This window comes from Loxodonta africana, chromosome 9 (assembly GCF_030014295.1).
Source record: "Loxodonta africana isolate mLoxAfr1 chromosome 9, mLoxAfr1.hap2, whole genome shotgun sequence".
In the NCBI taxonomy this organism is placed as follows: Eukaryota; Metazoa; Chordata; class Mammalia; order Proboscidea; family Elephantidae; genus Loxodonta; species Loxodonta africana.
Window position 1 is genome coordinate 67,987,778 of NC_087350.1, and position 12,028 is coordinate 67,999,805.

At 44.0% G+C, this 12,028-nt stretch overlaps 2 protein-coding genes across 3 annotated transcripts in view; both read left to right on the forward strand.

Moving 5' to 3' along the window:
- EPB41L4B (erythrocyte membrane protein band 4.1 like 4B) overlaps positions 1-3,572 on the forward strand; it is a 163,579-nt gene extending 160,007 nt beyond the window's left edge. For both annotated transcript variants that reach the window (XM_064291627.1, XM_064291626.1), the window contains 2 exons: positions 1,290-1,435; positions 3,457-3,572. In XM_064291627.1, coding sequence (XP_064147697.1) covers positions 1,290-1,435; positions 3,457-3,526 — 216 coding nt within the window. In that variant the 3' untranslated portion in view covers positions 3,527-3,572. The remainder of the gene's footprint in view (positions 1-1,289; positions 1,436-3,456) is intronic.
- Positions 3,573-10,221: 6,649 nt separating this feature from the next.
- Positions 10,222-12,028, forward strand: part of FRRS1L (ferric chelate reductase 1 like) — a 29,158-nt gene continuing 27,351 nt past the window's right edge. The window contains exon 1 of the mRNA XM_023545347.2: positions 10,222-10,510. Within this exon, the coding sequence (XP_023401115.2) occupies positions 10,273-10,510 (238 nt within the window). The 5' untranslated portion in view covers positions 10,222-10,272. The remainder of the gene's footprint in view (positions 10,511-12,028) is intronic.

Below are 12,028 nucleotides of genomic sequence, written 5' to 3' on the forward strand. Positions count from 1 at the left end.
ACTCGTGAAAAGGTTTATATACAAAAAGAAATAATTTTTGATGGTTATGAGGGAGGGGAGGGGTAGGGATGGAAAAACACAAAATAGACTATAGATAAGTGGTAACTTTGGTGAAGGGTAAGACAGTACACAACACTGGGGAAGGCAGCACAATTTGTACAAGGCAAGGTCATGGAAGCTCCATACCAAAAAAAACAAATCTTTTGCTGTTGAGTCGATTCTGACTCATAGTAACCCTATAGGACAGAGTAGAACTGCTCCATAGAGTTTCCAAGGGGCAACTGCCAACGTTTTGGTTAGCAGCCATAGCACTTAACCACTTAACCACTACGTCACCAGGATTTCCAGAAGCTCCATAGACACGTCAAAATTCCCTGAGGGACTGAATTACTGGGCTGAAGGCTGTGGGAACATCTAGGGGAACATCTAGCTCAATTGGCATAACAGTTTATAAAGAAAATGTTCGACATTCTACTTTGGTGAGTAGCGTCTGGGGTCTTAAAAGCCTGGGAGTGGCCATCTGAGGTATTCCACTGGTCTCACCCATTCGGGAGCAAGGGAGAATGAAGAAAACTAAAGACCCAAGGGAAAGATTAGTCCAAAGGACTGATGGACCACAACTACCACAGATTCCACCAGACTGAGTCCAGTACAACTAGATGGTGCTCAGCTACCACTACCAACCGCTCTGATAGGAATCACAATAAAGGGTCCTGGACAGAGCTGAAGAAGAATGTAAAACAAAATCTAACTCAAAGCAGAAAACCAGACTTACTGGCTTGACAGGGACTGGAGAAACCCTGAGAGTATGGCCCCTGGAAGCACTCGTAGCTCAGTAATGAAGTCACTCCTGAGGTTCACCCTTTAGCCAAAGATTAGACAGGCCCATAAAACAAAACTAGACTAAAGTCCAGCCCAGGGGCAAGGACTAGAAGGCAGGAGGGAACAGGAAAGCTGGTAATAGGGAACCCAAGGTCGAGAAGGGAGAGTATTGACATGTCGTGGGGCTGTTAACCAATGTCATAAAACAATTATTTGTACTAACTGTGTAATGAGAAGCTGGTTTGTTCTGTAAACCTTCATCTAAAGTACAATTAAAAAAAAAAGTAATGTATATAAAGTGCTTAGCATAGTGTCTGACACAAAGTAAAAACGCTTAATAAATGGCAGTTGACTTTAGCTATCATTAAAAAATAACAGGAACAGTATGGTGAGGCTTAGGGCGCAGCTGACAGTGTGAAAATGGAACCCAATTAAAATTAATGTCCTCTTTTCTGTTTCTTCACCAGGCCAACTTTCGAGAGAGTAAATTGCAGTGCTGCCCTGGGCAGTCTTCCCCATTGATTCCAGCTGCGGCCCTGAGGCCTTTGACAGAGACCGTGTCCACAGTGCAGACAGTTTATACCACCCGGAAGCCTGTGTCTCTGGCAGCCAGGTCAGTCAGATCAGTGCCATCAGTACTGGCAGCTGTATTCTGGGTAGTTTTGCTTTGAGGGACTCATATTGCTTGTGGCATGTCAAGTCTATTTAATGATAAGCTTTTTCACTACAGGTTAGTTAGTAAACACATGCAAGTATTTACCTTGCTTATTGGGTCATCCACCCTGTCAGGGATTGAAAACTTAAGAGGCTTTGATTCTGTAGGAAGATGCTGTGGGGTTGGGACAGAGACAGATGGCAGCCATACCTAGAATTGGAATCTTTGATGTGGTAAAAAATGTGAAATTGTTCACAGCAAATGACCTGGTAAGCCAGGTAAGCACCGTGCTTACCTTGCCTATTGGATCATTTGCCCTTGTGTGGAAGCATAAAAGGGGGAAGGTTTCACAAGTAAGCTGGAAAGAAAACTGATAAAAGTGGGCTCAGCTGCCTTGGCTGCTTTTGTGTGCCACCTGCACGACTCCGGACACACGGGTCAGGGGGAGCTGAGGCTGCTACCTCCTCAGTAATTCAACAGTTAGTTCATTGTGCTCACTGCTAGAAACACAGCAGGACAACAGAGACAAAAATCCCTTCCAGGCTCTCTTTTGAGAAACATGAAAACTTCAGAACCTGCCATTCTACCCACTGAGGATCTGTTTTCTGTGTTGTCCTCACCACTGAAGAGTGTAAGCTCTGGAATCCAGACTGCCTGGAATCAAATTTTCGTTCCAACACTTCCATCCAGTCTTGGGCAAGTTACTTCAACTCCCTGACCTTTAGTTTCCTCATCTGTGAAAAATGGGAACAATAACAAACAGTACCTACTCATACGTTCATTGTGAGGATTCCACATTCCAGCCTTTAGCACGAAGCTGAGAGTAGTGTATGTCATATTGGCTGTTCTTTAGTGATGTATTGTGAAAAAAAAAGGCTATTTCTTAAATTTCTAAACACAAACTTATACCATAAAAGTGAAAACACTTTTCAAACCCCAGATACAGATTTTTCTATCCCACTCCCCGTTCTGCTAAGGATTACAGTTCCAGATAAGGAAAGCTTTTGTAATCGACCTGGACGGTGTGCTACAAACACGTTTCAGAGTGGAAGGAAAGAGACAACTTTGGTAGATAAAAATAGTTATTGAGCGTCTCTTCTATGTTGGGTGCTGTCGGGAGCTGGTGATGAATAGGGCTCGTGCAAGCAGCTGTGCCCTGCACAGATCCACCCACATGAGGGGCGCAGGTGCTGAAATCCTGCCTGGGCCCCACTTGCCAAGCCCTGTGCCTGCAGAGCTGTGTCTATCCAAAGGGTGCATTTTTCTACATTATACAAAGGCATCAAAAGACACAGTCCCTCCTCTCAAGTAGCTCACAGCCTGGTAAGGCGTACAAGATAGGAATCAAACATTTTGGTGAGTACATTCAGGGTGCTATAGCAACACTGAGGAGGTTCTCCTAACTTTGCCCAGTCAAATACTGATAAATGTCTTCCCTATCAATTCTTATGGAGTCCCTGCGTGGTGCAGCTGATGTGTTCAGCTGCTGACCAAAAGGTTGGAGGTTTGCGTTCACCTAGAGACACCTTGGAAGAAAGCCCTGGTGATTACTTCCAAAATATCAGCCATTAAAAACCATATGGGACACAGTTCTACTCTGACACACATGAGGTTGCCGTGAGTCACAATCGACCTGATGGCAGCTGGTTAACTGGTTATAAATTCTTTAGGGTATTGATGCCCCACAACATGCCCTAAGACTTTCAAAAATGTGGACTTTTAATCTATTTTTCTCTTTTTTTTACCAACCATTGTGTGGGCATGACCCTTCTCTTCCTCATCTCTATCCCCAAGGCTTGGTACGATGAATGATTCATCTAAACAAAGTCAATTAATTTTCAAAGTAAAAAGATACTGGTTCAGTAGATGAAGTTTTTAAACGTTTAGAAGGGTGCCTTCTTTGTTATTTAGTACAATTCATGATTTTAACCAAATTCTGCCTTTTATATCTCACGATTTTGTCGCCTACTCTTCTTTAGTGCAGAGACACTCCGCCAGGAACTGGACAGAGAGAAAATGATGAAAAGACTGTTGATGACCGAACTATGAAATTCTTCCCTCGTCGCCTGGAGGATGGCATGGTGCCTTCTGTCCCTTTTCGTTCTTCGGGCTTTGTGTGCACTCCAGCACGACATACAAATGTTGTGTGCTCTGTGCTTCCAGGTCTCCATGGTCAGTTAAAGCCAACTTCTGGCTTGGTTTTTATCGGCAAAGTGATTTTCCTTCTCCTGAGCGTTAGAGTTTTTCAACTACTCAGTGTAGCTGAGACAGGATTTGGCAAGTCCAGGAGTAAAAAGATGGGAAAATGGGGATTCCTTTTCGGAAGTACCCGTGTACATATGTTAATAACCACAGGGTTAATATGGCGCAGAATCCTTTGCTATCAATCTCAACCATGTGATTTTGTATGATTGAAACTTGCACCAAGCTTTGACTGTTTGTTAAAGTCATTTTTAATGAGGGAATAACTAATTCTTTATTGCTGGTTTTTCATTTACACTGATAAATACACTGGTCTTCTACAGTCCTTAACATTCATTTTTATTCAGACATAAGTAGATGAACTAAAAAAAAAAAGAAAAAGAAAGTTGCATATCACCATGACTGAAAGTACTTCAGCTTAATTGGAAATATAATTTAACTTGTGATCTTGGTATTATTTGGGATAAATACAATTTATCATTGAACTCAAAGCAAGAAATTATAAGCTTAAGTTATCTAAAAATTCTTATAAGGTTAAGACGATTCAATATCAAGACGATTCATTTGGGTGTCCCGTAAAGGGAAATTACTTCTAAAGTTGATCAATTTATCTTCTGGTGACAGAACCTTGAAGAGAAGAAATCTTGCTCTTTTTATATAGTTTCAGGAAATGTGTTTTTAAATTTTTATTATGCACTTGAATAACTTTGCAGTAAAAAAGGAACCCCTTAACCACAAACTATCCCTCTAAATTGTTTCCCAAGCTTTATCGATGTAGATGTACATATTTTTACATACTATGATTAGCGTGTACATATTCTTTTGTTGTAATTCCTCACCTAACACATGTCTCCTCCTATCAACACAGATCCTGCTCTCACCAATTTAAATATCTTTATATCAATGTGTCATGGTTAACCTCACTTTTCCCCATTGTTAGATATTTGAGTTATATCCAATTTTTCATTCTAACAAATAGTGCTGCTATGAATGTCTTTACTAAAAAAAAAAAGTTCCTTCTTTTTGAATGATTCCTTTGGGAATATCTCCAAAGAGGGATTACAAATTCAAAGAGCATGAATTATTTGATAGCTCTTGTTTGGTATTGCCAGGTTCTTTCCAGAAAGATCCAATCTCTGGGTTGGAAGGACCTAGGAGGTCATTTAGTTCAACCCTCATCCCCTCTGAATGCTTGAATCCCCTCTACAATTTATAATGCCACCAGCAATGTATAAGCATTTCTATTTACCAATAACTCTGCCAGTATTGGGTTTTGCCATTTTTATTTATTTTCTGTAGTTTAATAGGTGTGTATAGTTGTTCTTGAAAGGTTGTTTTATTTCATTAATTGCTAGCAAGACTGAGCGCTTTTCCACGTGATGATTTACTAGCCGTATTTCCTTGTGTGTAAAATGTCCATCCGTTTCTTACGACCACTTGTTAAGTAAAAATGATCTTGTACCTTTGTATCAGAACTGTATTTTTATGTTATATTGTATAGTTTGCTCTCCTGTCCCTATCCTTAAAACTGAATGGTGCCAATAATTTGATACTAATGATTACAAAAAAAAAAAATCATGCCTCATTTACTAGTATTGTTGTAAAATGAGACATGTAAGCAGATATTCAGATAACTGAGGATTAACCCTTTAAGTGCTGACTCTTTAAAATTTTAATATTTTTTTGAAGGATATCTTTCTAAAATGTGTTACACACTTCCCTGCCTTAGTAAACAGACTATAGCGGAGAGTATAACCTTTTTGTCATGAGTCATGGTCATCATAAGCATCAGCCCCTTTTGTACCTTGGTGTGGTACAGTGAGGTCGTCAGGAGCTATCATAATGTGCCAGCCTCGGCTTTGCCTTTCACAGACTAATGCTCTCCTCGTGGATGGTTTTTACTGCAGTCTGCTCCATCAGTGATGTCAGGGCAATTGTAGTGTTTGGGGCCTTTTATCCCAACTACATGACCCCCAGCTGTATTTTGAAACAGCTTTAGCCGTTCTTTATCTCGTACACATGATACAAAATATGTTCCTGTACAATGTGGGAGATATCTGTGTCTGGGGTTGTCACCTCTTGCCAATCCAAGATCCTCCTCTTCTAACTTGCTTTCTGAGGCTTCTATCTTCATCTCCTGCTCTGTGATTGAAACCTCCAGGGAAAAACTGCAGGTTTCTTGGGGAAGCCAGGAAACCAAGTATTACACGTGTCAGGTTTGCTTCGCTTCAGAGGAGGGATGCATGGGCTTTTGGCCACTGTGTTGTGGAGATTCCAAGCCTCCTGCTTATTCCTCACTTCCCCCCTGGGTTTACAGATTTTCAGAAGGTTGATGTCGCTGGAAGTCTGACCACAAGCTGGCTGTTTCTGTATATGAAAACCCAGTACCTTTGGCAGCTCAATTCTAACCAGTAAAATTGAGAGGATTCCATTGTTTCAGCCGTTGTCCTGGTTATTTGACTATTTAAATGTATGGCGGGTACTTTACATTGTGACCACAGGAGATGGAATTGTGTTGGGTGGATTGACAGAGTCTAAAATGAATTGGTACAATCACTTCACATTTTTATATACTTAAAACCAAAACAGTACCTTGCGGTCGGTCACTTGGCACACACCTATATGTCAGCTTACTGACAATCATTCCAAAGCAAGTTTCCCAACTGGGGGCCACAGATTCCTAGTGGGCCTGGTGGGTTACTGCAAGGAGCCTGGGAATCCTGCAGTCCAGAGCACTTGTGGATTATACACTGAATAGGAGGTCTTTGTTTGAAAGGTCTGAAAATTAAGTCCCAGAGCATTCAGAAGATCCTGCTTGGATGCACTCAGAATCGTATTTCCCAGGATAGCACAGGGATCCTCTGATATCATCATCATTCTTTAACCATCTCCAAATTTGTAGCCTTTTCTTTTTAAATTGTGATATCATACAGCATTTTAACCATTTTTAAAGTGTACATTTCAGTGGTTTTTAGTGTATTCACAATGTTGCTCAGCCATCACCACAACCTAATTCCAGACCGTTTTCATCATCCCCAAAAGAAACCCCATACCCATTAGCAGTCACTCCAACTTGCTCTTCCCCAGCCCCTGACAACTGCTAACCTAGATCTGGCGATTCCCGACATTTCATATACATAGAATCATACAATATGTGGCCTTTTGTGTCTGGCTTCTTTCACTCGCATCATGTTTCCAAGGCACAGCCATGTTGTGGCATGGACCAGTGCTTCATTTGCTTTTATTGTTGAGTATATTCCATTGTATGGATATATCACATTTTATTTACCCACTCATCAGTTGATGGACATTTATTTCCACTTTTTGGCTATTATGAGTAATGTTGCTATGAACACTCATGTAAAAGTCTTTGTGTGGACATATATTTTCATTCCTTTTGGGTTTATACCTAGGAGTGGAACTATTGGGTCATATGGCAACTCTATGTTTAACTTTTTGAAGAACTGCCAAGATCAAAGCTTTTATTTTTAAGAAATCAAAAGTGAAAAATCACATATATTAGGCAGTCAAAAGCATGAGCAAATCTGTAACAGGTCGAATTATCAACACAAAACATTGATTTGGGGAGTTTTTATAATGGAAAGAAATTTTTTTTAGAGAAATGACTGAAGAGAAAATAAAGGTGCTTTTTTCTTTTTTTAATGAAAATGAAATTATACTCAGGTTAATCTCCAAGGTTACTTGTTTGAATAGCCAATTCTTATTCAGCTAGTGGTCTGAGAATGTTCAGAGAAAGTTCTTTCCCAGAAAATGTACCCAGAAGAGGAAGCCACCATATTTCTTGGCCACTGGGTGGATTAACACTGGTGGGAGCAGAGGATCTCTACAAAACCGGGGATGAAACTAAAAGGGGAACATCTGCTGAGGGTGGGAACAGGACTGCCTACAGTCCTTCCAGGGCTTAAATCTTTTCAGAAAACAAGAATACGAAAACCCATAAAGACAACTTAAGGGATGGGAGGGAAGCTCATGAAATGGATACCGTCAAGTCTGTAGGGAATTGGGAGCCCAAGTAGGTTCCAGTGTGTGCTTAGGATGACAAAAGGTTCAAGCAGAAGGCCCTGGAGAGGCACACAGACTTGGAGTGACCATAAAAGCTATGAGTTATCTTCCTAGAAAAGTGCATACATAATAGCATTATTCCAGCACTTTCAGAGGGGCCTCACATCACCCCTGAAGCCCATCTGTGATGCCCCCAAGAATTCATGGGCCCCATGTCCTCGATCATGGCTAGATCATTGAAATCTACAGATTACCTGCAAACCTTATTTAGGCTGTGGTTGCAAATTTTCCCCCAGAGTCCCCCTCCCTAAGGGGGCAGGGGAACCCCCTTTTATCAGACCAATTTACAGGGGAAGCAAATGACCTGGTTTTTGTTTGCCTTCTATCTTGTACCATCACTGTTAATTGTAGTAACCAAAATAAATGAAATAAAAAGAAAGTAATAGGTGACTGCTTGGATTCACAAACCAGAAAATCAACACTGAAATCAGAAGACTGACACTTTCCCTGGTGAACAGGAAAAGAATACCCATATATACCCACTGCCTCAGTTGACTCACAGCAGCCTTGTGAGACAGAGTAGAACTGCCCCATAGGGCTTCCAAGGCTGGAAATCTTCACAGAAACAGACTGCCATGTTTCTGCCATGGATCCGCTGGTGGGTTTGAACCATGGACCTTTTGGTTAGCAGCAGAGCGCTTAACTACCATACCACCAGGGCTCCTCAGAGAAAAGAAAGGAATTTTAATTTTTAAGAGTTTTTTTTTTCTTTTTTCCCGGAGGGGGTGCTTTCTGAAGGGTTATACTTTGTTTGACAGGTTTTAAACAGATTGGTTTTGTATTTTAGAATTGTATGCATCAGAGAATGATGCAAAAGATGTTTTGGGGGGAAGAAGTCTCTTCGTTTTGTTTTTTTTTTAAGTAATTGTAGTTCATCTTACTTTTTTCAAGCGATGAATCTGATTTATTTCTTGCAACAACTGGTATGTTGTAGCATCTAGTGACGCCCACTAGTATAATTTCATGAGTTACACCTTGATTTTACCTGTGAGGATAAACATGTTTAAACTCCATTTGTACACCCCACCATCTGCTGACACCTAACAGCAAACACCTAAACTCCATGTTGCCCAGCGCTTCTCCCTATTTTGACAGTAGTACTACTCCTGTCTCCCAGGCCAAAAAATGCTGGGGTCACTAACTGCCTTTTGAGTATTAGTGTTTTGTAATCTTATGCCTGTTTGTTCCTGTTATTAATACCACCGGACTCTCTTGATCCTTACTTCTTCCTCTTACCTAATCTTCACTGCCATCGTTGAGGTTACTGATCCTGGGAGGGTGCTAATTTCACCACAGGTAAGTCTGATTCCTGGGCCTGCATTTGGAAGCTCCCAGCTTTTCTGCCTTCATAATTATTTAGTTTATGCAGTGAAATAAAAAACAATAAAATAAATAGAAAAAGGTTAAAATGTTGGTTCTACGATACTAGCATGAAAGGAATTGTCCATGTCTCTAACGGAAATTAGCTGAGCAACTTGGATGCATTATCACCCCAACCACCATTATTGGAAGAGAACCGCGGGACCTGGCATGTAGTAAGTGCTTGGTGTAAGTAAATGGATGGCAGAATAAACAAACACAAGTGAACTGCAAGCTGCAGAAACGGACCTGGGAAAGTCAAGAATTCAGCGTGGCCATTAAACATGACTATTTTTTTATAGACCTGCCAAGACCTGGGTATGCTGGCTGCAAGGAGACAGAGAATATCAGTTTTGAAGGGGGCGGGTCACACGGGCACCAGCAGCCTCTCCTGATTACTACACTCCAAAAATCTGCAGAGGGGACAGGTGAGTCCAGTCGGGAGAGCTGGGCTTTAGTTTTCACTCTGGCTCTAACCATCTCAGTTTACCTGTCTACATAACGGGGATCTTGTTATTTCCACGTCCTTCTGTGACAATCCCAAGAAATAATGAGTATAACAAGTGCTTTACATAAACCAAAAAGTGCCAGAACATGGTGGGGGAGGGCAGCGTTACTGACAAGACCTCGTCTGCTGATGGGTCCAGGGTAAACCCTCTAGAGCAGTGTTTCGTAAACTTGAACATGCATTCGGATCTTCTGGGGATCTTGTTAAAATGCAGATCCTGAATCATAATAGGTCTGTAGTGGGGGGCTGAAATTTCTTTAACAAGCTTCCAGGCGATGGCGGTACTCCTGGTCCGCGGACCATACTCAGAGTAGCAGGGGTCTAGAAGGGTCAAACCTGCGCCTAAGGGAGACCGGTGAAGGACTTGGAGGGAGGCAAGGGAGATGCGGAGAATGGGAGGAAGGGCAGAAGAAGGGAAGCGGCTAGGAAGGTACACGGTCCAGGAAGGTGAGTGCAGCCGAGGACTAGAGATGCCAGGAGGAAGGAGGGAGGCTGCGGGACGCCAGCGAGGATGCGCGAACCGAGGGCGGGTGCGGCGGCTCCGCGGCTGCGCGGGCTGCGGGGCGAGCGAGCGCGTGCCGGCGGCGGCACCGGCGCCCCAGCTGCGGCCCAGGCGGCCTGGCTGCGGGATCCGTACGCAGCGATGGCGCGACAACCCCGGCAGCGCCCGGGTCACCGGGCGCCGCTGCTCCTGCTGCTGTTGGCCGGGTCCGCAGTCTGCGCCGCCAGCCCCGCGGACGACGGCGCGGGCCCGGGCGGCCGGGGACCCCGGGGACGTGCCCGGGGGGACGCGGGCGCAGACGAAGCTGTGCCGCGCCACGACTCCTCCTACGGCACCTTCGCCGGCGAGTTCTACGACCTACGCTACCTGTCCGAAGAGGGTGAGGCTGTGGGAGGGTGAAGGACTGCGGGAGGTGAGGCCCAGGGTTGGAGATCCGGCAAAAGCCGAGGTTGGGGGTGGGTAAGGTGGCGAACCGAGGCAGCTCTGGCCCAGCCGAGCCTGGGATGGGGAGCGCACAGCTCAGATCCCCACCGGCCTGGAGGAAGGGTCCAGGGAGCTGTCAGCACCTTACACCTGCCACCGCTTTACACGTGGGGAGACTGAACCTGGGAGCAGGAGGTGGTCATCCAAGTCCTTTAATCCTGCGGACAGGTGGTGCTGCGCTAGGCCCGCTCGGTTCCCAGCATCTCGCCTCCACTCTCCCTGCCTGGGCGGGGGGGGGGGGGAGGTGGGGGGGAGGAGGGGGAGGTGGGTGGGTTGTAGAAGAGGAGGCCGCCATCTGGCCTAGAGTGTGAGACCAGGGCCCTCAGAGGATGGAAGGACTTGTGCTTCAGAGCTGGTGTTTTCCTGGCTGACTCCACACTGGCCAGAGTTCATGGGACCACCTGGTGGGAAGCAGAAACCCAGATCCCTACCCCAGCTTAAAGAGAGATGCTTCAGTCCGTATTGACCAAAATTGCCGGCTCCCCAAGGTTAGCATTCTATTCCTACTCACTACCCCTGCACCAGAGCTGGGTCACATCTTCCTTCTCATTCCCATCCCACCTCTGTTCTGTCACCGCACATGTTATAGTCCCCTGGTGTGAGTCACCTTTGCTAGGGTCTGCTGGGCCCAGAGAATGGGTGTTTGTCAACCACTGACCTCCCTGAAAAGCTGCTTCTGTGAGCACAAAAGTTGAACTGATTCTGTTTGTAAGGAACGGAAACTGGTCTCTTGCTTCTGCAGCTTTAAAAGTAGTGATATTTATTTTCTTCTGGTAAGAGTGTTATGTCCAAGAATCAAGCTGGGGTTTGAAATGTGTGTCCCAGTAACTGATACGATGGATTAGGTTCAGCTACAGACAACAAACATTGATAAATAAGATAGCAGTTTCTTGCTCATGTAGACGTAGGCATGGTATGGAGGTTCCACGGTCATCAGGGACCCTAGGTCCTGCTATTTTGCTTCTTCACCATTCTTAGCATATAACTTCATGGCCCGAGATGGCACTTGATCACCAGTCATTGCATCCAATTCCAGGCAGGGAGAAGAGGAACAGGAAGAAGTCATTGATTGTTTATAAGAAGATTACTCAGAAGTTCCATATAACAATGTTGCTTACATTTCATTGGCCAAAATTTATATAGCCACACATATGTGCAAAGGAGGCTGGATAAAAACAATATAGACTTTTGGCTGGGAAGCAATATGCCCAGCTCAGAAATTGGAATTATTGTGGGTATCAGAAAGCTTATTAGTTGAATAGAGGCTTAACTGTTGAAACAGAGGTCCCAGCATACGATGGCTTAAGTAAGGTAGTTTATTTTTCTCTCACTTAAGAGCGGCTGATCTGGTCTGACGGGGCAGCTTTGTTCCAAAAGGTCATTCAAGGACTCAGGTTCCTTCCATCTTATTGCT